The sequence below is a fragment of the Bos indicus genome, chromosome 20 (genome assembly GCF_029378745.1).
Source record: "Bos indicus isolate NIAB-ARS_2022 breed Sahiwal x Tharparkar chromosome 20, NIAB-ARS_B.indTharparkar_mat_pri_1.0, whole genome shotgun sequence".
NCBI lineage: Eukaryota > Metazoa > Chordata > Mammalia > Artiodactyla > Bovidae > Bos > Bos indicus.
Genome location: NC_091779.1, coordinates 24,483,954 through 24,503,779, shown reverse-complemented (window position 1 = coordinate 24,503,779; position 19,826 = coordinate 24,483,954). Strand labels below are relative to the sequence as shown.

Here is a 19,826-nt window from a genome sequence, read left to right as displayed (position 1 = left end):
TATACACACTAGCAATGAACAAGTGGAGCTAAAATTAAAAGCACAATGCCACTTACACTAGTACCCCCTCAAAGTGAACTACTTAGGCATACATATAACAAAACATGCACAAGATGTACATGGAGAAACTATAAAAACTGAGGAAAGAAATGAAAGAACAATTACACAAATGGAGAGATATTCCATGTTCATGAATAGGAATACTGAATATTGCCAAGCGGTCAATTCTTCCCAACTTGATCTATAGATCCAATGCAATTCCAATCAAAATCCCAGCAAGTTATTTTGTAGATATCCACTAACTGATTCTCAAGTTTATACAGAGAGGTATAAAACCTGGTATAGCCAACACAAAGTTGAAGGAGAAGAACAAAAGTTAAGACTGCTGAAACTACTCAACTTCAAACCTTACTCTAAAGCTGCAATAATCAGTACAGTGTAGTATTGGTGAAAGACAAAACAGACAAATCAGTGAAACAGAGAGCCCAGTAACAGACTCATAAATAGAGTCAACTGACCTTTGACAAAAGAGCAAAGATAGGTTTTTCAATAAATAGTTCTGGACCAACTGGACAGCCACATGCAAAAAAAAAAAAAAGAATCTAGACATAAATCCTATACCCTTCACAAAAATTAACTCAAATGGATCAGAAACCTAAATGTACAAAATGCAAAATGATAAAAATCCTAGAAAATAACATGGAAAACCTAGGTGACCTTGGGTATGACAATGACTTTTCAGATATAACTTCAAAGGTGCTATCCATGAAAAAAAATAATCGATAAGTTCAACTTCATTAAAATTAAAACTTCTGCTCTGTGAAAGATTATATCAAGAAAATGAGAAGACAAGCCACAGATTGGGAGAAATAGTTGCAAAAGACACAGTTGATAAAGGGCTGTTATCCAAAATATTCAAAAGATTCTTCAAAATAAAAAATAAAAAGTAACCCAATTTAAAAATGGGCCAATGTATAGAACAGTCTTTTGGACTCTGTGGGAGAGGGAGACGGTGGGATGATTTGGGAGAATGGCATTGAAACATGTATAATATCATATATGAAACTAGTCGCCAGTCCTGGTTTGATGCACGATACTGGATGCTTGGGGCTGGTGCACTGGGACGACCCAGAAGGATGGTATGGGGAGGGAGGAGGGAGGAGGGTTTGGGATGGGGAACACATGTATACCTGTGGCGGATTCATTTTGATATATGGCAAAACCAATACAATATTGTAAAGTTAAAAAATAAAATAAAAAAAAATAATAAGGAAACTGGCAAGCTGTTAAAAAAAAATTTTAATGGGCCGAAGACCTTAAGAGACACCTCACTGAAGAAGATATACAGATGGCAAATAAGAGCATGCAAAGATGCTCCATATCATATGTTATCAGGGAAGTGCAAATTAAAACAACAATGGCATACCACTACAAGCTTATTCAGTTCAGTTCAGTTGCTCAGTCATGTCCTACTCTTTGCGACCCTATGAATTGCAGCACGCCAGGCCTCCCTATCCATCACCAACTTCCGGAGTTCACCCAAACTCATGTCCATTGAGTTGGTGATGCTATCCAGCCATCTCATCCTCTGTCATCCCCTTTTCCTCCTGCCCCCAATCCCTCCCAGCATCAGAGTCTTTTCCAATGAGTCAACTTTTTGCATGAGGTGGCCAAAGTATTGGAGTTTCAGCTTTAGCATCATTCCATCCAAAGAAATCCCAGGGCTGATCTCCTTCAGAATGGACTGGTTGGATCTCCTTGCAGTCCAAGGGACTCTCAAGAGTCTTCTTCAACACCACAGTTCAAAAGCATCAATTCTTCGGTGCTCAGCTATCTTTGCAGTCCAACTCTCACATCTATACATGACCACAGGAAAAACCACAGCCTTGACTAGATGGACCTTTGTTGGCAAAGTAATGTCTCTGCTTTTCAATATGCTATCTAGGTTGGTCATAACTTTCCTTCCAAGGAGTAAGCGTCTTTTAATTTCATGGCTGCAGTCACCACCTGAAGTGATTTTGGAGCCCAGAAAAATAAAGTCTGACACTGTTTCCACTGTTTCCCCATCTATTTCCCATGAAGTGATGGGATCAGATGCCATAATCTTCATTTTCTGAATGTTGAGCTTTAATCCAACGTTTTCACTCTTCTCTTTCACTTTCATCAAGAGGCTTTTTAGTTCTTCTTCACTTTCTGTCGTAAGGGTGGTGTCATCTGCATATCTGAGGTTATTGAGATTTCTCCTGGTAATCTTGCTTCCAGCTTGTGCTTCTTCCAGCCCAGTGTTTCTCATGATGTACTCTGCATATAAGTTAAATAAGCAGGGTGACAATATACAGCCTTGACAAACTCCTTTTCCTATTTGGAACCAGTCTGTTGTTCCATGTCCAGTTCTAACTGTTGCTTCCTGACCTGCATACAAATTTCTCAAGAGGCAGATCAGGTGGTCTGGTATTCCCATCTCTTTCAGAATTTTCCACAGTTGATTGTGATCCACACAGTCAAAGGCTTTGGCATAGTCAATAAAGCAGAAATAGATGTTTTTCTGGAACTCTCTTGCTTTTTCCACGATCCAGCGGATGTTGGCAATTTGATCTCTGGTTTCTCTGCCTTTTCTAAAACCAGCTTGAACATCAGGAAGTTCACAGTTCACGTATTGCTGAAGCCTGGCTTGGAGAATTTTGAGCATTACTTTACTAGCATGTGAGATGAGTGCAATTGTGCGGTAGTTTGAGCATTCTTTGGCATTGCCTTTCTTTGGGACTGGAATGAAAACTGACCTTTTCCAGTCCTGTGGCCACTGCTGAGTTTTCCAAATTTGCTGGCATATTGAGTGCAGCACTTTCACAGCATCATCTTTCAGGACTTGAAATAGCTCAACTGGAATTCCATCACCTCCACTAGCTTTGTTTGTAGTGATGTTTTTTAAGGCCCACTTGACTTTACATTCCAGGATGTCTGGCTCTAGGTCAGTGATCACACCATCGTGATTATCTGGGTCGTGAAGATCTTTTTTGTACAGTTCTTCTGTGTATTCTTGCCACCTCTTCTTAATATCTTCTGCTTCTGTTAGGTCCATACCATTTGTGTCCTTTATCGAGACCATCTTTGCATTAAATATTCCCTTGGTAGCTCTAATTTTCTTGAAGAGATCTCTAGTCTTTCCCATTCTGTTGTTTTCCTCTATTTCTTTGCATTGATAGCTGACGAAGGCTTTCTTATCTCTTCATGCTATTCTTTGGAACTCTGCATTCAGATGTTTATATCTTTACTGTTCTCCTTTGCTTTTCACTTCTCTTTTCACAGCTATTTGTAAGGCTTCCCCAGACAGCCATTTTGCTTTTTTGCATTTCTTTTTCATGGGGATGGTCTTGATCCCTGTCTGCTGTACAATGTCACGAACCTCATTCCACAGTTCATCAGGCACTCTATCTATCAGATGTAGTCCCTTAAATCTATTTCTCACTTTCACTGTATAATCATAAGGGATTTGATTTACATCATACCTGAATGGTCTAGTCGTTTTCCCTACTTTCTTCAATTTAAGTCTGAATTTGGCAATAAGGAGTTCATGATCTGAGCCACAGTCAGCTCCTGGTCTTGTTTTTGTTGACTGTATAGAGTTTCTCCATCTTTGGCTGCAAAAAATATAATCAATCTGATGTCGGTGTTGACCATCTGGTGATGTCCATGTATAGAGTCTTCTCTTGTGTTGTTGGAAGAGGGTGTTTGCTATGACCAGTGCATTCTCTTGGCAAAACTCTATTAGCCTTTGCCCTGCTTCATTCCGTATTCCAAGGCCAAATTTGCCTGTTACTCCAGCTGTTTCTTGACTTCCTACTTTTGCATTCCAGTCCCCTATAATGAAAAGGATATCTTTTTTGGGTGTTAGTTCTAAAAGGTCTTGTAGGTCTTCATAGAATCGTTCAACTTCAGCTTCTTCAGCATTACTGGTTGGGGCATAGACTTGGATTACTGTGATATTGAATGGTTTGCCTTGGAAACGAACAGAGATCATTCTGTCGTTTTTGAGATTGCATCCAAGTAGTGCCTTTCGGACTCTTTTGTTGACTATGATGGCCACTCCATTTCTTCTGAGGGATTCCTGCCCGCAGTAGTAGATATAATGGTCATCTGAGTTAAATTCACCCATTCCAGTCCATTTTAGTTCGCTGATTCCTAGAATGTCGACATTCACTCTTGCCATCTTCTGTTTGACCACCTCCAATTTGCCTTGATTCATGGACCTAACATTCCAGGTTCCTATGCAATATTGCTCTTAACAGCATCGGACCTTGCTTCTATCACCAGTCACATCCACAGCTGGTATTGATTTTGCTTATTAGAAGGGCCAAAATCCAGAACACTGATAACACCAAATGAGAGTGAGGATTTGCAGTAACAGGGACTCTCATTAATTGCTGGTGGGAATGCAAAGTTGTACAGTCACTGCAGAAGACCATTGGCATTTTCTTACAAAATTGAACATACTTCAGTAATCACATTACTTGATATTCACCCAAAGGAGTTGCTAACTTACAGCCACACAAAAACCTGCACAGAGATATTTACAGCAGCTTTATTCATAATTGGCAAAACTTGGAAGCAGCCAAGATGCCCTTCAGTAGGTAAGCGGATAAACTGTGGAATACCCGGGCAATGAAATATTATTCAGTGCTAAAAAGAAATGAGCTACCAAGCTATGAAAAGACACAGAGGAATCTTAAATGCATATTACTGAATGAAAGAAGCCAATCTGAAAAGGCTCCATAACATGTTTCCCACTATATGACACACTAGAACAGGCAAAACTTTGGAGCAGAAGAGATATTAGTGTTTACCAAGGATTAGGAGGGAGGGAAGAGGGAAGGGATTAGCAGGCAGAACACAGAGGAGTCTTGGGGCAGTGGAAGTATTCTATATGATAACGTAATGGTGGATACATGTCATTATACATTTGTCCAAACCCATAGAATGTACAACACCGAGTGAATCCTAACAGAAGCTCTGGACTTTGGGTGATGGATGTGTCCATGGGGAGGCTGTGTATGGGGGTGGTAGTAGTGTGGCAGGCTGTATATGGAAAAATCTCTTTACTTTCTGCTCAGTTTTGCTATGAACCTACTACTGCTCTAAAAAAACAAAGTCTACTGAAAAAAAAAAAGCAAGCATGCTTGTCTTGTTCCAGAAATAGCAAAGAAACCACTGTGGTTTCTCTCCAGTGGAAGAGAGGGGTAGAAAGAGGGGCAGGAGCCCAGCCACCTAGGAAAGAAGTGTGAAAATGTCCTTGTTTGGAGCCATTTAGTATTCCCTAGTGACTTGTTTTTCGAAAAGCATAATGAGATGGAAATAGTTGATGGTTATAATGATGATTCTGTAAATTTAGTTATGAATAATATGCTTCATTTTCTAGAGAAATCTCTTTACAATGTACTACTGTATCTACTTCCTTGAGTGAACATTTATAAGTTTTTAATACTTGAGTATATTTTCTAGCTATCCACAGCCTTTAAGGGGTGGTGTCTTTCCTGCTATTAGGGTGCCATGGAGCTAGGAACCATGTCCCTGTCATTCATGACCCCTAAACATTTGCTCCTGCACTGGTTCCGCAAACAACCTCTGGAATCCAGCAATTCCCCAGCCATGACTCTACAGAGAAGCCCAACCTGTCTATAAATGCCATCCTCTCAAATTTCAGCAACATTCACACCTGAAACAGATTTTCAGTCTTCCTCCCTATTTGAAATCCCAAAGCATTGCAAGTTTCATGCTACTTTAATAACTCTTTAATCTAAAAGGTTAACTACCAGATGAATAGTAAAGGTGAAACAGAATATATTTAACGTAAGTATTTTGGATTAGCTTCTCAGGAGCTAATCAGTAAAATAAATTGTATTCTCGATGTTTCATACAGGTTGACGTCATGATTCTGACCACATCAATTGCTGACATCAAAATTCAGTGACCTCTGTTGCTTGCTGTGAGAACCATCCTAACCCAGAATTTTCAGCTACAAGTGGTGTAATTCAGAAGTTGCTTACTGAACTGAATTAAGGGTTTGTATTAGGGATAAATACTGTGGGAGTAACTCTGGTATACTGGGTTGGTGGTTTTGTGCAGGAAGCTTAGAATTCCACAGCTCTTATAATGATTGTATACTCTTCTGGCTTGTTTCCCAGATTTTCTTGAAAAGGGTCAGAAGACAGGATGAAATTAATGACATATGAATGCTAACACCCAATTAGAGGTATCTTCAAAGGAATAATTAGGCTAGACTTAATAAGAGGGGATTCTGAGAAGAAAAAGCTTTAGGCAAATTATACTCTGAAAGAAAAGAAGATGTGAAATAAGGCAACTCTAGGAGATTGGAGTTGATTAAAACTTCAGGAAGTGATTTTATCTACTTACCTTAAAAGTAATATAAACATAGTGAGACAAATGAATGGAGAGGGGTGGTCACTGAGTCCAGACTAGGAGCAGGGGTCTGAGCACTGGTACCCTTCCTCCAGCACATATCCGGGGACTGTAATTTTAGGACCCCTATTCTCTTTATGATGGAGAAGGAAACGGCAACCCACTCCAGTATTCTTGCCTGGAGAATCCCATGGACAGAGGAGGCTAGTGGGCTACAGTCCATAGGGTCGCTAAGAGTGGGACACGACTGAAGCAATTTAGCATCCTGGTGGCTCAGACGGTAAAGTGTCTGCCTGCAATGCGGGAGACCGGGCTTTGATCCCTGGGTCTGATCCCTGGGTCGGGAAGATCCCCTGGAGAAGGAAATGGCCACCCACTCCAGTACTCTTGCCTAGAAAATTCCATGGATGGAGGAGCGTGGTGGTCTACAGTCCATGGGTCGTAAAGACTGAGTGACTTCGCTTTCTTTTCTTTCTTTCTTATGAAGGAGGACGAGGTTTTTGCTTTTCAAAATAACAACAGCAGCAGCAACAGCGGCAGCAAACACTTAAACTGTGCTTCCCACCTATAATGCTAGCTCTCCGTTTCATTTTCCTCATCTGTAAATAGGGATTCCACGATTATCAAATCCCCACAACAAATTCCGGAGTGCAAAAAGTGACTTGCTCAAGGTCATACAGGCACGGATTATCAGAAGACAGATCGACCCCAGTAGCCTGGGGCGGAAGCTTCTCTCATTCAAGCGTTTTAGGAAGGGGAACGGACACAGGCAAAACGCAAGCTCTCTCAGCACATTTATTTTAGTGTAAACTCTCCAATGCCTCCCTCCGCCGCACCACCCTTAGCCTCTTAATTGCTGAAACGCAGCGCCTTCCTTACTTTGGTCTTGTCACGCTCCTCTCTTTTTTGACCAAAAACCTCCAGTGGGTAGATGTTAGGGAGCTGCTCCGTCAGTTTACAGCGCCCCTCCCCGCCTCGCGTCTTTCTTAGCGCAATAGCTAACATTCATTGAAAATCCTTCAACAGACGCGTGGGTTTATGTCATTGTATGAGTATTCACTGAGCGCTCAGAGTGGGAAGGTTAATCAGCAATGAAAATATTAACTTATTTCTAGGCTATATATTTCTTTTCAACTTAAAAGCCTAAAAAAGAAAAATCTCAGTTCACTTCCGAAAAGAAACCTTCACCCTCAAGCTCTCACCCCTGCGCCTCACTGAACGGCACTGGCCACAAGGGGGCAGTGGCGGCCACGGAGTCGAATCTGGGGATGTGTGCGGCGGCTCGGCCATCGGTTGCTCTCGCCTGGCGCGCGGCTCTCGGCCTTGGATTAGCGCAGCTGGGGACGTGGGAGGCCGCGGGCCCCGCCCCCGACCGGCGGCGGCGGCGGCCCAGCGCGGCAGTCTGCGCTGCAAGCGGAGCGGCGCGGAGGGCGCGACCAGCGGGTGGGGGCCCAGGAGTGTGTACTGCCTTCCCGGCTCCTCTCCGCGCGCTAGGGCGCGGGCACCACCGCGGGCCCCTCGGGCGGGCGCCAGGCTCAGGGCGCCGGGGGTCGGGGAGGCAGCCCATCGGGGTGCCGGGACCATGGCGCTGCGCGCCCGGGCGCTCTACGACTTCAGGTCGGAGAACCCGGGCGAGATCTCACTGCGGGAGCACGAGGTGCTGAGCCTGTGCAGCGAACAGGACATCGAGGGCTGGCTCGAGGGGATCAACAGCCGCGGAGACCGCGGCCTCTTCCCGGCCTCTTATGTGCAGGTGATCCGCGCCCCCGAGCCCGGCCCGGCGGGCGACGGCGGCCCGGGCGCCCCGGCCCGCTACGCCAACGTGCCACCCGGGGGCTTCGAACCCCTGCCTGCCGCGCCGCCCACCTCTTTCAAGCCGCCGCCCGAAGCCTTCCAGCCCCTGCTGCAACCGCAGCAGGCGCCGCCGGTGAGCACCTTCCAGCCGACGGGCGCGGGCTTCTCGTACGGCGGGAGCGCCCTGCAGCCGTCGCCGCAGCAGCTCTACGGCGGCGGCGGCTACCAGGCCAGCCAGGGCAGCGACGATGACTGGGATGATGAGTGGGACGACAGCTCCACCGTGGCTGACGAGCCGGGCGCACTGGGGAGCGGCGCTTACCCGGACCTCGACGGCTCGTCGTCTGGGGGCGTCGGCGCTGCTGGCCGCTACCGCCTGTCCACGCGCTCCGACTTGTCGCTGGGCTCCCGCAGCGGCTCTGCGCCCCCGCAGCACCATCCGTCGGGGGCCAAGAGCTCGGCCACCGTGAGCCGTAACCTCAACCGCTTCTCCACCTTCGTCAAGTCTGGCGGGGAGGCTTTCGTGCTGGGTGAGGCATCGGGCTTCGTGAAGGATGGGGACAAGCTGTGCGTGGTGCTGGGCCCCTATGGCCCCGAGTGGCAGGAGAACCCCTATCCCTTCCAGTGCACCATCGACGACCCCACCAAGCAGACCAAGTTCAAGGGCATGAAGAGCTACATCTCGTACAAGCTTGTGCCCACGCACACGCAGGTGCCGGTGCACCGGCGCTACAAGCACTTCGACTGGCTGTATGCGCGCCTGGCCGAGAAGTTCCCGGTCATCTCGGTGCCCCACCTGCCCGAGAAGCAGGCCACCGGCCGCTTCGAGGAGGACTTCATCTCCAAGCGCAGAAAGGGCCTCATCTGGTGGATGAACCACATGGCCAGCCACCCGGTGCTGGCGCAGTGCGACGTCTTCCAGCACTTCCTGACCTGCCCCAGCAGCACCGACGAGAAGGCCTGGAAGCAGGGTAAGAGGAAGGCCGAGAAGGATGAGATGGTGGGCGCCAACTTCTTCCTGACCCTGAGCACGCCCCCCGCCGCCGCCCTCGACCTGCAGGAGGTGGAGAGCAAGATCGAAGGCTTCAAGTGCTTCACCAAGAAGATGGACGACAGCGCGCTGCAGCTCAACCACACAGCCAACGAGTTCGCGCGCAAGCAGGTGACCGGCTTCAAGAAGGAGTACCAGAGGGTGGGGCAGTCCTTCCGCGGCCTCAGCCAGGCCTTTGAGCTGGACCAGCAGGCCTTCTCGGCCGGCCTGAACCAGGCCATCGCCTTCACCGGAGATGCCTACGATGCCATCGGCGAGCTCTTCGCCGAGCAGCCCAGGCAAGACCTGGACCCGGTCATGGACCTGTTGGCGTTGTATCAGGGCCACCTGGCCAACTTCCCCGACATCATCCACGTCCAGAAAGGTAAAGCCTGGCCTTAAGAGCGGACGGTGTGGGATGTGTTGTTCAGGCTGAGAGGGTCACTTTGACAGAAGTCCCATTGTCTGTTTCAGATTAATATCCCACAGGTCGGGATCCCGGCAGGGATGTGGGCAGCCAGGCGGTGCCCCAAGGGTAGGGCAGATGGTGGGCTGGTAGCTTCCTCCTTAAAATATTTCCAGACAGGCTTTTCCAGACAGGCTGCGGGTACTCTCTTCAGAGGAGGTTGAGAGAGCACTTTTGACGACAGTGCTGTCATTTTAGAGTTTGAATAGTTGGGTAATGAGCTTCTGGGATCGGTCATCTTGTGTTTAGGGTAGAATCAGAAGGGGACCCAAGCCATGTTAGGCATCCATTTGAACACTGGCAGTGTCACTTAGCCGTGGGTTTCGGGAAGTGTGGAAATCAGGGGCAAGAGTGGATATCTGCAGATAAAGGTAAGTCCTGCTTTCGCCCCTCTGCTCGTCTCAGCCCCTGCATTGGTAGAGAAATTAGGGTCAGTTCTCTGTAGGTACTACTTAAATGGGGCGGCATAGGAATTTCCTGCACAGGCTTCTTGCTTGCGACCTTTGTGAAATAAGGTAAAACACTCAGCCAAATTTCAGGAAGTTTTAAGAAAATTACTCTCTTTAAGCTTGGTCATTTTGAATTTGGTGTCTACTAACCGACTGAAATTAAGATGTAGAATGTATAGGATCTGAGTATTGTGTCTGAGAGCAGTGTTTCTGGTATCTCAGCGAGTTAGCTGCCCAGCTGTCGGAGCTTGTTTTATTTAGTCGTCGTTAGTGTCCCTAAAGACTGAAGTTTGCAGATTGTTTTCTTAGAAAATAAATTAGAGCAGAATTAGAGCAGTAATTCCTGCCTTAACCTTACTCGCTGGCTTGCATTCTGATAGCCTGCCTGGAGAGAGGGAGAATGGGGAGGGGTTGGAGTGGGGAGGCAGCCTTGCTGAGAAGGTCTTCGGTTCAGTGTGGGGGAGGGGAAGAGGACGTCACTAACCACCTTCCTGAGGGGGTGGAAACCTCCTTGGGCCAGTGCCTCTGGCCCTGGGTAATGAGTCGCTCGCTGCCCTTTCAGGTGGGACTGCTCATTTACAAACAGCCCAGATCTTTAACCTGTTCTTCCTGGTATTAAGCTCAAGTTTGCCTCTCTTAATTCTCTTTCTGTTCCCTGGAAACACACAAAGTAAGTTTCTTCCTTGTCATGTCAGCCCATCAGAACTTTTGGAAAAGCAGCTTCCTTTCCCTCTGCTGCACTCCTGCCTCCGAGTAGGTGACAGGCTTCTAACTCCCCAGAGGGGGGTCCGGCAAACTTGCTGATGCTGGTGTAGTCCCTGCTAAAATGCACTGCCCCAAACATCTGCGATACTAGATTCAGTGGAGAAGACTGACTTTTTTTGACAATTTACATCTTGTAAGTGCAGTATAAGGTTAAATTAGCTGTTTGGGCAGCCATATCACTATTGACCTGCGTTGAACCTGCATCTTTGTTCCCTGTGACCCCCCTTTTTTGCATAAATTGCTTTGGCTTCTTGATATTTTAGTCGGTGCTGGTGCAACTGACTCTTTGAGCCTTTAATGCGGGATCTAACATTTAAATTCCACTGTGTTACATCATTCTGGATCCAGTGCTGGGTACCTTTTTACATGTTTCTGTGAGTTTATGCAGATTGTTGGTAAACAGTTGAAAGGGTGGAGCCAGGTACAAATGCCTGCAGTCACACACAGGTGGCTGGCTACTACAGGGCAGCATCAGTTCATTCAGTGGTTTTACTGTCCACACACTCAGCCTTGCTGAGTGGCTCTGCTGTCGAAGTGATTAGAAAATACTTGATGTTTGCTATAAAGTCTATTTTGAGTTTATATGTAGTCTGTTAAGCCATGTACATAGTTTATTTTTTCTTTTTAACACTAGAACTAAAATCATCTCCTATTGGGATTTGAGAGACTTCCTTCCTTAAAACCAGTACCATTTTTACATTGTTTAAACAATTCAAGGGCCCTAAACATAATCTTCAGGAACTTCAGAAAGAACATCAGTTGATATTCAACATGGTTTGTTTCTGCTGTAGCCTTGGTGTGTGATGTACAGGGAGTGTGTGTCCCTGGATAACATGTCTTTAGAATGTACTGCCATTTAAAGCTATAGCGTGCAGTGCATAAAGCTAAAAGCATTTGTTTACAGCCAGCATTTATCAAGGATGCTAGTGTTGGCCGTTTTAGGAATACAGATGAGCTTTAAGCACGGCTGAAGCTTTTTGAACATGTTCTGGATGTTCACATGATTGTATGGAGCAGAAGAAACATCCCCCTCCCACCCCCACTACACAGTTGCTGTTGGGATGAATCTTCATCTCAGCACTTGGGAATTGTGTTTGCAAGTTGTTTTTTCCTTCAGGATCTCAAAACATAATCATATTGTAGACCTTACTGTGACTTTTGAGAGAAGAGTCAAAAAAAAAAAAAAAGTGAAAATCTTGAAGCAGTTTGTGCGATCTTTTGTTGTGAGTATTTGGCCCAAAGTTTTTATTAAGTCTTTGTTGTTTCCAGTAAGAGAAAAGTGGTTTTATCCCTTTTACATTTTACATGTTCTAATCATATATTACCCTGGAGAAAAGCTTGGCAACCCACTCCAGTATTCTTGCCTGGAGAATTCCATGGACAGAGGAGCCTGACAGGCTACAGTCCATAGGATTGCACAGAGTCGGACACGACTGAAGCGACTTAGCACACACGCAATCTTATATTAAGAGACCCACATTCAGTTGAGTCAGAAAAAGATTAGAAAGTACTTTTTGATTACTAAAGCAGTTATGAAGGGGAGTTAATTAGTTGTTTTTCTCCCTTTGTCCTTGGGGGGAGAGGACGGGACCATTAGGCTCCTCTGGAGCCTTTTTCTTATCCAGGAGACTGCTGCCATCAGCCAGCTTTCCCAGAGTTTTGGACCTGAGTTCTTCCATGCTGAGTCTGTAAGCCACACGTAACTCTAAGTTAGTTACAGTTCAATAAAATTTTAAAAATTCGGTTCCTTAGTCATACTAGCTATACTTCAGGTGCTTTATAGCCAGCGGCTATCATACTGGACAACAGAGATGAGGCCTGTTTCCTTCCTTGCTCGAGGTTCCCATTGGACCGTGTTGAGCTGGACTCTTGGCCAGAGTTTAACTGTACATCCTGTCATGGGTTTCTCTGGCAAATCGATGATCTTTTCACATACTTCCAGATAGTTTTCTTTTCTCGATCACCTGGCATCCCCTCTCTGTATGGACTTAAGGAATAAAAAATAGGCGGGGAAACAGGTCCTGCTAGATCCTTCTCTACAGAACATCCCGGGTACCCAACCATTGAGTAATACTTGTGCAGTGGGAGGAAGTCCACCGGTTTTGCAGCCTGCCTTCATGCCCCGTTCAGAAAACCCAGCTGGGTTCCGGATGGACATTTGAGGCTCATAAGGAACCATCTCCAGAAAGAGGGTGGGAAACGTGAACACCCTGCAGTGTGGTCAGCTGGGGTTCACTGACCATACTTAGCACTGAAGCCACTGCTTAATCATGGTTTTAGCATAAGTGCTTTCTGCAAAAATGAAGAGAGCCTTGTGTTTCCTTCAGCGAAAAGGGAATGTTAGAATTCTGATTTGTTTTTTTTTTAATCTACTGATGAAGTCTTAGATAAACAGACCTATTTTGGTTCATGGAGTTCCGTGTAGGAAGAAGGCAGTTTTCTGTAGTCTGAGGTACAGTAGATGGAATTCAGAACTTGAATTTTATTCATATTTTGCTTTGTTGTCACAGGAGCCCCTTAAATTCTTTGTTCATGGACGGTTCATTGATTGCTGATAACCAGCCTACACAGGTCTATCAGTGAGCTTTGTAACCCTGTGCTCTTGATTTTCTTTTCTTGAAATGGCAGCCTCTTATCCCCTTCTCTTCATCGTCCCTGCCTGCTGTATGCTTTTATAATGCCAGTGTTAGTGAGTTTGGTGTGGTGTGTAGAATATATTTCACTATCAGTTTCTTAGCATATTCAATTCTGTTTCCAAAGATACGATTAATCTCTGGTATTTAATGAAGCTTAATCTGGAAGGCAGCGAGTGATGGTGGTTTAAAAGCTTTGGGCTTATCTCTTGGGGAATTCTGTGAAAGGGAAAGACTGTAATGTTAGATGATGAGAAATGTTGGTTTCATCTTTGTTTATGAATCTGGACTAGATAGCCAGAGGCAGTGACTTAAAGGGAAATTGTATTCCAGAGAAAAGGTATAAAATCATGTAAAGGTGATTGGTTGGTATAGTCTGAGTATGTGAAGTGGGGATGCAGAACCAGACAAATAAACAGGCAGTCCTGTTTTCTGTGCTCGTAAATTAAACACGCAGGGTCTACTTCACTGCCCTCTGTAAATGGTCCAGACGGAGCTTCCTTTTGAACAAAAAACAACCCCAGGACCTCAGGAATGATACACCAGTAGTGAGCCTGTCAGTCTTGTGGGTAGAATTTCACCATTGTGCTTCCTGTCAGCACAGGGAGGGTTGGTCTTCTGTCCCCCAGACATTAATTAAAGATAGCCAGAGTCCCGGCAGGGCACTCGAGGTGAGGCTGGGCCACAGCAAGCCCTTCCCTCTCTGCTCCCCATTCTCCTGTGTCTAAACATAGCCCTGAGATGGTGGTGCCAGAAATACAGAGAAGAGGTCTATTAAGCGGGCTGTTTACAAGCTCATCCTTACTTTGAAACGTCTGGGCTAGCAACTGAGGTCATTCACCGTTTTTGCTTTTGTCTCATCTATAACTGTACCATTTTTCCTCTCCCATCCACTCCTAGTTATTTTTTAAGGAGACTTCAGTTCCAGCCTTAAGATTTGGCCCAATCTATATTTTCTTAGTGGAGACAAATTTGCCTTTGGGGTTTTTGTTTTACATGACTGAATCCCTTGGTTAAAGCATCAGTGTGACTGGCCACTGAATGTCTTGGTCACCATCTAGGTGGGGACACTACTCACATCACCTTGTCATTGGTTTTTCCGACTTCTTTTTTGAGCCGTGAAGCCCTCTACAGAATCCTATCAGGAAGTCTGGTCCGTTAGGCTGGTCACTGTAGAGCCCAGAGGTGGCATGGACCCGAACTGCCACTCACGGTCTTCTGAGGAATCTTGGGCTCAGCTGGACTGTCTGTCCTCTTGAAGTGTCATATGCACAGCCTCCTATCTGGTCATTTTTGAATTTTCAAAGACCGTGTGGAACCTAAACAACCCTTACCAACATGACACTTTTCTTTTCAGGCTAAATAATCTGCTGTCTCTCGAAGTGTTTTTTAAAACTAAAGTTTCATATCAAATTAGACTTAATTTGCTATCTATTTATGATGATCACACACACACACACACACAAATAGCACACTAATGCTTAGCTCTGTTTAGAGACACTGTGCCCAGAAGACCTGAACTGTTTGTCATCCCATGTTTGCAGAGCACAGACTCGATTTGTGTCAGCAAGAGGGACAGACAGGACTCTGATCCTCATGGAGGTTTTTGTTGTTGTTGCAGTGGGGGTGCAGAGCAAGTCCCATCACGGAGTTTTTTGACTGGTGGCAGGGAAGCTGTGTTCCAGGGTGCTGAGAGTCCCCGGGGCTATACAGAGCAGATGGGGTTGGTCTGGGTCTGATGGGGGGCTGAGTCAACTCTGGAGCCCCACAGCAGAGTCCGGTCACCATGGGCCAGCCTGACATCTGGGTGACCAGATGTGAGGGGATCCTTGGGCAGCTGTTTTAACCTCTGTGAGCCCCGTTTTCTCCCTGACAGAGGGAACACTTCCTCATAAGGTCATCATGAGGACCAAATGTTATGGTTCTTAGTAGTTGCTCACTAAGCAATTGATTTTGCAAAGTATAAAGACACTTTTAAGATGGGAGATACTCTCCCTTAAAAGACAATTCCAGAGATCTTATCATCCCTTCAGGTGGCCTTTTACCGCCAGAATTGCAGACAGTGTAAAACCCCATAGAGTCACAGGTACAATAGTTGAGTGCTGTATTTTAATGCAGCTGTTGTTTTGCACACCAGGAAAAATGGTGACTGGAGTAATCATTGGTGTTATTGGAGTCACCAGTTTGCTGTGGTTCACATTAAGGAGTTTATGTAAATTGTCTCTTGTCAGCCTCTCTCTTCCTCCAGATTCCTGTGTCCTTGCACAAGCGCTGGCGTTTCTGAGCCTCAGTTCTATCACCTGAAACCCTGAGGGTCACGGTTTCCTAGATGTCGTTTTGTTGGTTAACTCTTTTAATAGCATCGCTCCTGCGTTGAAAACAAAATATCAAAAAAATAATAATAATAAAATATTCCAAAGTATATAGTGAACATTTTGACCTTGTTTCAGGCTAGTTTCAAGAGCATTCTATTTGTTTATGTGTCTCTGTAATCTAGGGGCATGAAAATCCTTTATCGGTTGGCATGAAAGAAGAGTCACGCACATTTAGTTCGGATCAGCAAACAGGCATCCAGGTCTTCCCCTGCCAGGTGTTGCGAATGTGAAAGTGATGACTCCCTGGCCTCCAGCCTGTGATGAGAGCTCCCAGGTGTGCTGACGCCAAGGCGTGCTGGGTGGCTGGAGCAGCTTTCCTCTGACCCAGATGAGGGTGTAATTAATAGGGCCACCAAAGAGAGAAGGTGTGATGGGCTGTTTTCCCTCCTACAAGCTGTAGTTCACCTTGAGTTCTAAGTACTGTCTCCTCTTCAGACATAGAGCCAGTCTTGTATTGTTGATCTTGCATTTGTAGCTCGGTTAAACTTCAAGGTGGACGACTTTTAGCCCACATGTCATTTCTTCTCCCTTTCCTTGGAACTTTGTATCTCTCACTGTGATGTGACTTTTTTCTTCTGATAAAGAAGTTTTATTTGTTATTTAGCAGGTAGGGAGGCACTGGTTAGGGAGGAGAGCTTAACATCATTCAGTTTATTCATGGGATCCTCTGAAAGGTAAACCTGATTTTATTCAACAAATATTTAAGTGCCCATCAGACACTAGTAAAGATGCTACGGTTGCACCAGAAGTCAAAGCAAAGATCACCACCCTTGTAGAGTTTGCATTCTAGCAGGGTGGAGACACAAAGAAAAAACACACACTGAGTAATTATAATGTGTGTCCAAGTATGATATGTGTTCAGTTCAGTCACTCAGTCATGTCTGACTCTTTGCGACCCCATGGACTGCAGCATGCCAGGCTTCTCTCTCCTTCACCATCACCCAAAGCTTGCTCAAACTCATGTCTATTGAGTTGGTGATGCCATCCAGCCATCTCGTCCTCTGTCATCCCCTTTTCCTCCTGCCTTCAATTTCTCAGCATCAGGGTCTTTTCCAGTGAGTCGCTCTTCGCATCAGGTGGCCAAAGTACTAGAGCTTCAGCTTCGGCATCAGTCCTTCCAGTGAATATTCACGGTTGATTTCTTTCAGGATTCACTGGTTTGATCTCCTTGCAGTCCAAGGGACTCTCGGGGAACCGCACCTGCACCCACAGCAGCCTCTCTGGGTCACCCCTCACGACCCAGGCCGGCCCCCACCTTCAGAGTGCAGTGGGAAAAACACCTCGGTCAGAAAGAAACTGGCGACCAGGCCCCAGGTGTGCCCACCACCTGCCTCAACGCCACAGTCTGGGCCTGTCCCCACCTCCAGAGCAGGTCACTGGGGGACCTTGGGGCCAAGGGGGAATGAACGCTCCTAAGGGTGGCACAGAAGTAGGCTAGACCACCAAGCCACAGGCGCTCTGGGCACAGAAGACCCTCTCCATGCCCACCACGGCGGCCCAGCCCAGGTAAGGCTGAGTCAGTTGGTCTCTGCGGCTGGAGGGGCACAGGGCGATGCTGGTCGACCTGATGAGGCGACCCAGGAGCTTGAATCTGGAGCACAGTGACAGTCACCCACCTCATGGTATATGTTAGGGGGGAAATAAATGTGGAACAGAACAAGTGGACTTGCGGAGGCAGGAGGCAGAATGAGGTACGTATTGAAAAGCATGATCATCGAGAAGATGAGATTTAAGGAGGTAAGGGAGTTAACCAAACAGGTATGGGGGGAGAGTTCTTCAGGCAGGAGATACAGCTGGGGTAAAGGTGCTAGCGTGGGTGTGTGCTGGGCCTGCTGAGGAACTGCAGGGAGACAGGTGATGGGTGCTAAGAGAGTCTGAGTGGGAGGGGAGGTCCCAGAAGGTTCGACTTACAGGGCTTCCTAGGTCATTAGGATTTGGAGTGAGAGCCCTAGTTTGACGGGAGCCATTGCAGGTTTTGAGGGAAGGAGTGATATACCAGTAGACCTTTTAACAGACTTACTCCACTTGCTGTGCTAAGAAGAGAATGGGCAGGGATGAGGCAGGGTGGGGAGGTCAAAGGTAGAAGCTGCTGCTCCTGCTCCTGCTAAGTCACTTCAGTCGTGTCCGACTCTGTGTGATCCCATAGATGTAGCTAGGGGCCAGTAAATCTGATAATGTGGCTGAGAGATGATGAGACAGTGAGGTTTCACTCTAGATTTATTTTAAAGATAGAATCAGCAGGTTTTCCTAAAGGAACGGATGTAGCACCTGAGAGGAAGAGGAGACGTCAGAGTGAGTCTGATTTGGGCTTCATCAATGCTAATAATGGAGTTTCCATCAGCTGAGATGAGGAAGGCTGTGAGTGACACAGGGGTGGGGATGGGCTATTAGGATTTGAGTGTAAGCCTTGAGGGTGGACAGGCTCCTGCATTCTGTTCCACATCTCCCCTACCCGGCGCATTCACAGTCAAGCCCCAGGTCAAGTTCCTGTCCTTGGAGTATCCCAGCCCTTTTCTAAGTCGTCTTTGCTGATAGAATGCTGACTGGTGTGCCAGAGACTGTATGTTGCTTGGTTAGTGTGCAGGGATCGTGTTTTTACGTTCCTCAAGTATAAAGTTCCACTATTTCATACATGCATAGTAAGTATTTAATGAATGCTTGTTGAATTAATGAAGTAGGCACTCCAAAGTACTTCTTGGTTAATTTTGAAATAGATTTCTTCTGTAATTTATAGAATGTTTTTGTTTTTCTATTTATGTGATGATGGATAACAGGATTTAAAAGCGTACAGGAAATAAAGATAGGATTTGGATGTGTTTTATGGGTGAAGTCATGAACATGTGAGCAGTTTAAGTCTTAGACTTAAGTATCTACAAAATGACTTTCCAGAATTCACTGGAGTGGGGAGGAGGAGAGGAAGTTTGAAAATGCTTCATTTTATGTGCCAGAAGAATTATGTACCTCATGATTGAACTTTATATTGATTCTTGGTGTTTAAACTCGTGTATCGTATGTTTCTCTCCTCTTTGGTAAGCTTTCATGATACTACTCTTTCCCTGGGGTCCCTTTTGCTTAATTCAAAACATGTGAATTAGAGCCTGTGCGTTCAGGGTGTTGAGTGACTTGGATGCACAAACCATTGGGTGTGGGTGTTGGGCAGGAGGTGCCTGCCCTCAGGGAAAATGCAGTTCCATGAGGGAGGGAGAATGTGTGTGCAGAAAACTGAAATGAGAGGTGGATCTGACTTAGTTCCTGTGTAATAATAGTGCGTGAGAGTCCAGGGTTGTGTTAGAGGTTTGAGTGGTAGCATTGGTTTTCCCTTTGAAAGACAGTTGTATTTTGCCTTTTGGAGGAACATTGATGGACAGTGCATGGTTGATCTGGAAATGCTTTAGGATAGGTTTGATAAGCATATAAGAGCTGATAGGCTCCATGCCCAGAGCTTAGGTCACTGAGGGAGGCTGACAGGTGAGTTAGCTGTCACTATACAGTGTGACCCATACAGGCACGGTAGCACATGCCACGGTGTGAAGTAGGACAGAGGAGGTGTGGTTAACTATGCAGAGTTCAAGGGTGGCTCCTCCCTGTCTCAGCTGAAGAAGAGTTTTGAAAAGCAGTTGGGAGTTTGCCTGGTGGGCAGCGCAGGGAAGGGCATTCTGGGCAGAGGGAACCGTAAGTACAAAAATCAGGGACTAAACCCGGCTGCCACTCACATCAGCCTTGGCATGGTTGCAGCTGGACATAGGGCCCCTTCTGGATGCACTGAATCTGAAAGGCAGGAACATGTAGCCTAGACACTGGTGTTCTTAAGAAAGGTCCTTGTGGTTTTGATCCTGGAGGTGATGGAGGGAGCCTCATGGAAGATCAACAGGGGTATTGATGTGATCGGGCCTGCAGTCC

The 19,826-nt window shown here is 46.2% G+C and overlaps 1 protein-coding gene across 1 annotated transcript in view; it reads left to right on the top strand.

Annotated features, from left to right (window-relative positions):
- The first annotated feature begins 7,793 nt into the window (after positions 1-7,793).
- SNX18 (sorting nexin 18) overlaps positions 7,794-19,826 on the top strand; it is a 28,716-nt gene continuing 16,683 nt past the window's right edge. Inside the window, exon 1 of the mRNA XM_019982943.2 lies at positions 7,794-9,623. Coding sequence (XP_019838502.2) covers positions 7,997-9,623 — 1,627 coding nt within the window. The 5' untranslated portion in view covers positions 7,794-7,996. The remainder of the gene's footprint in view (positions 9,624-19,826) is intronic.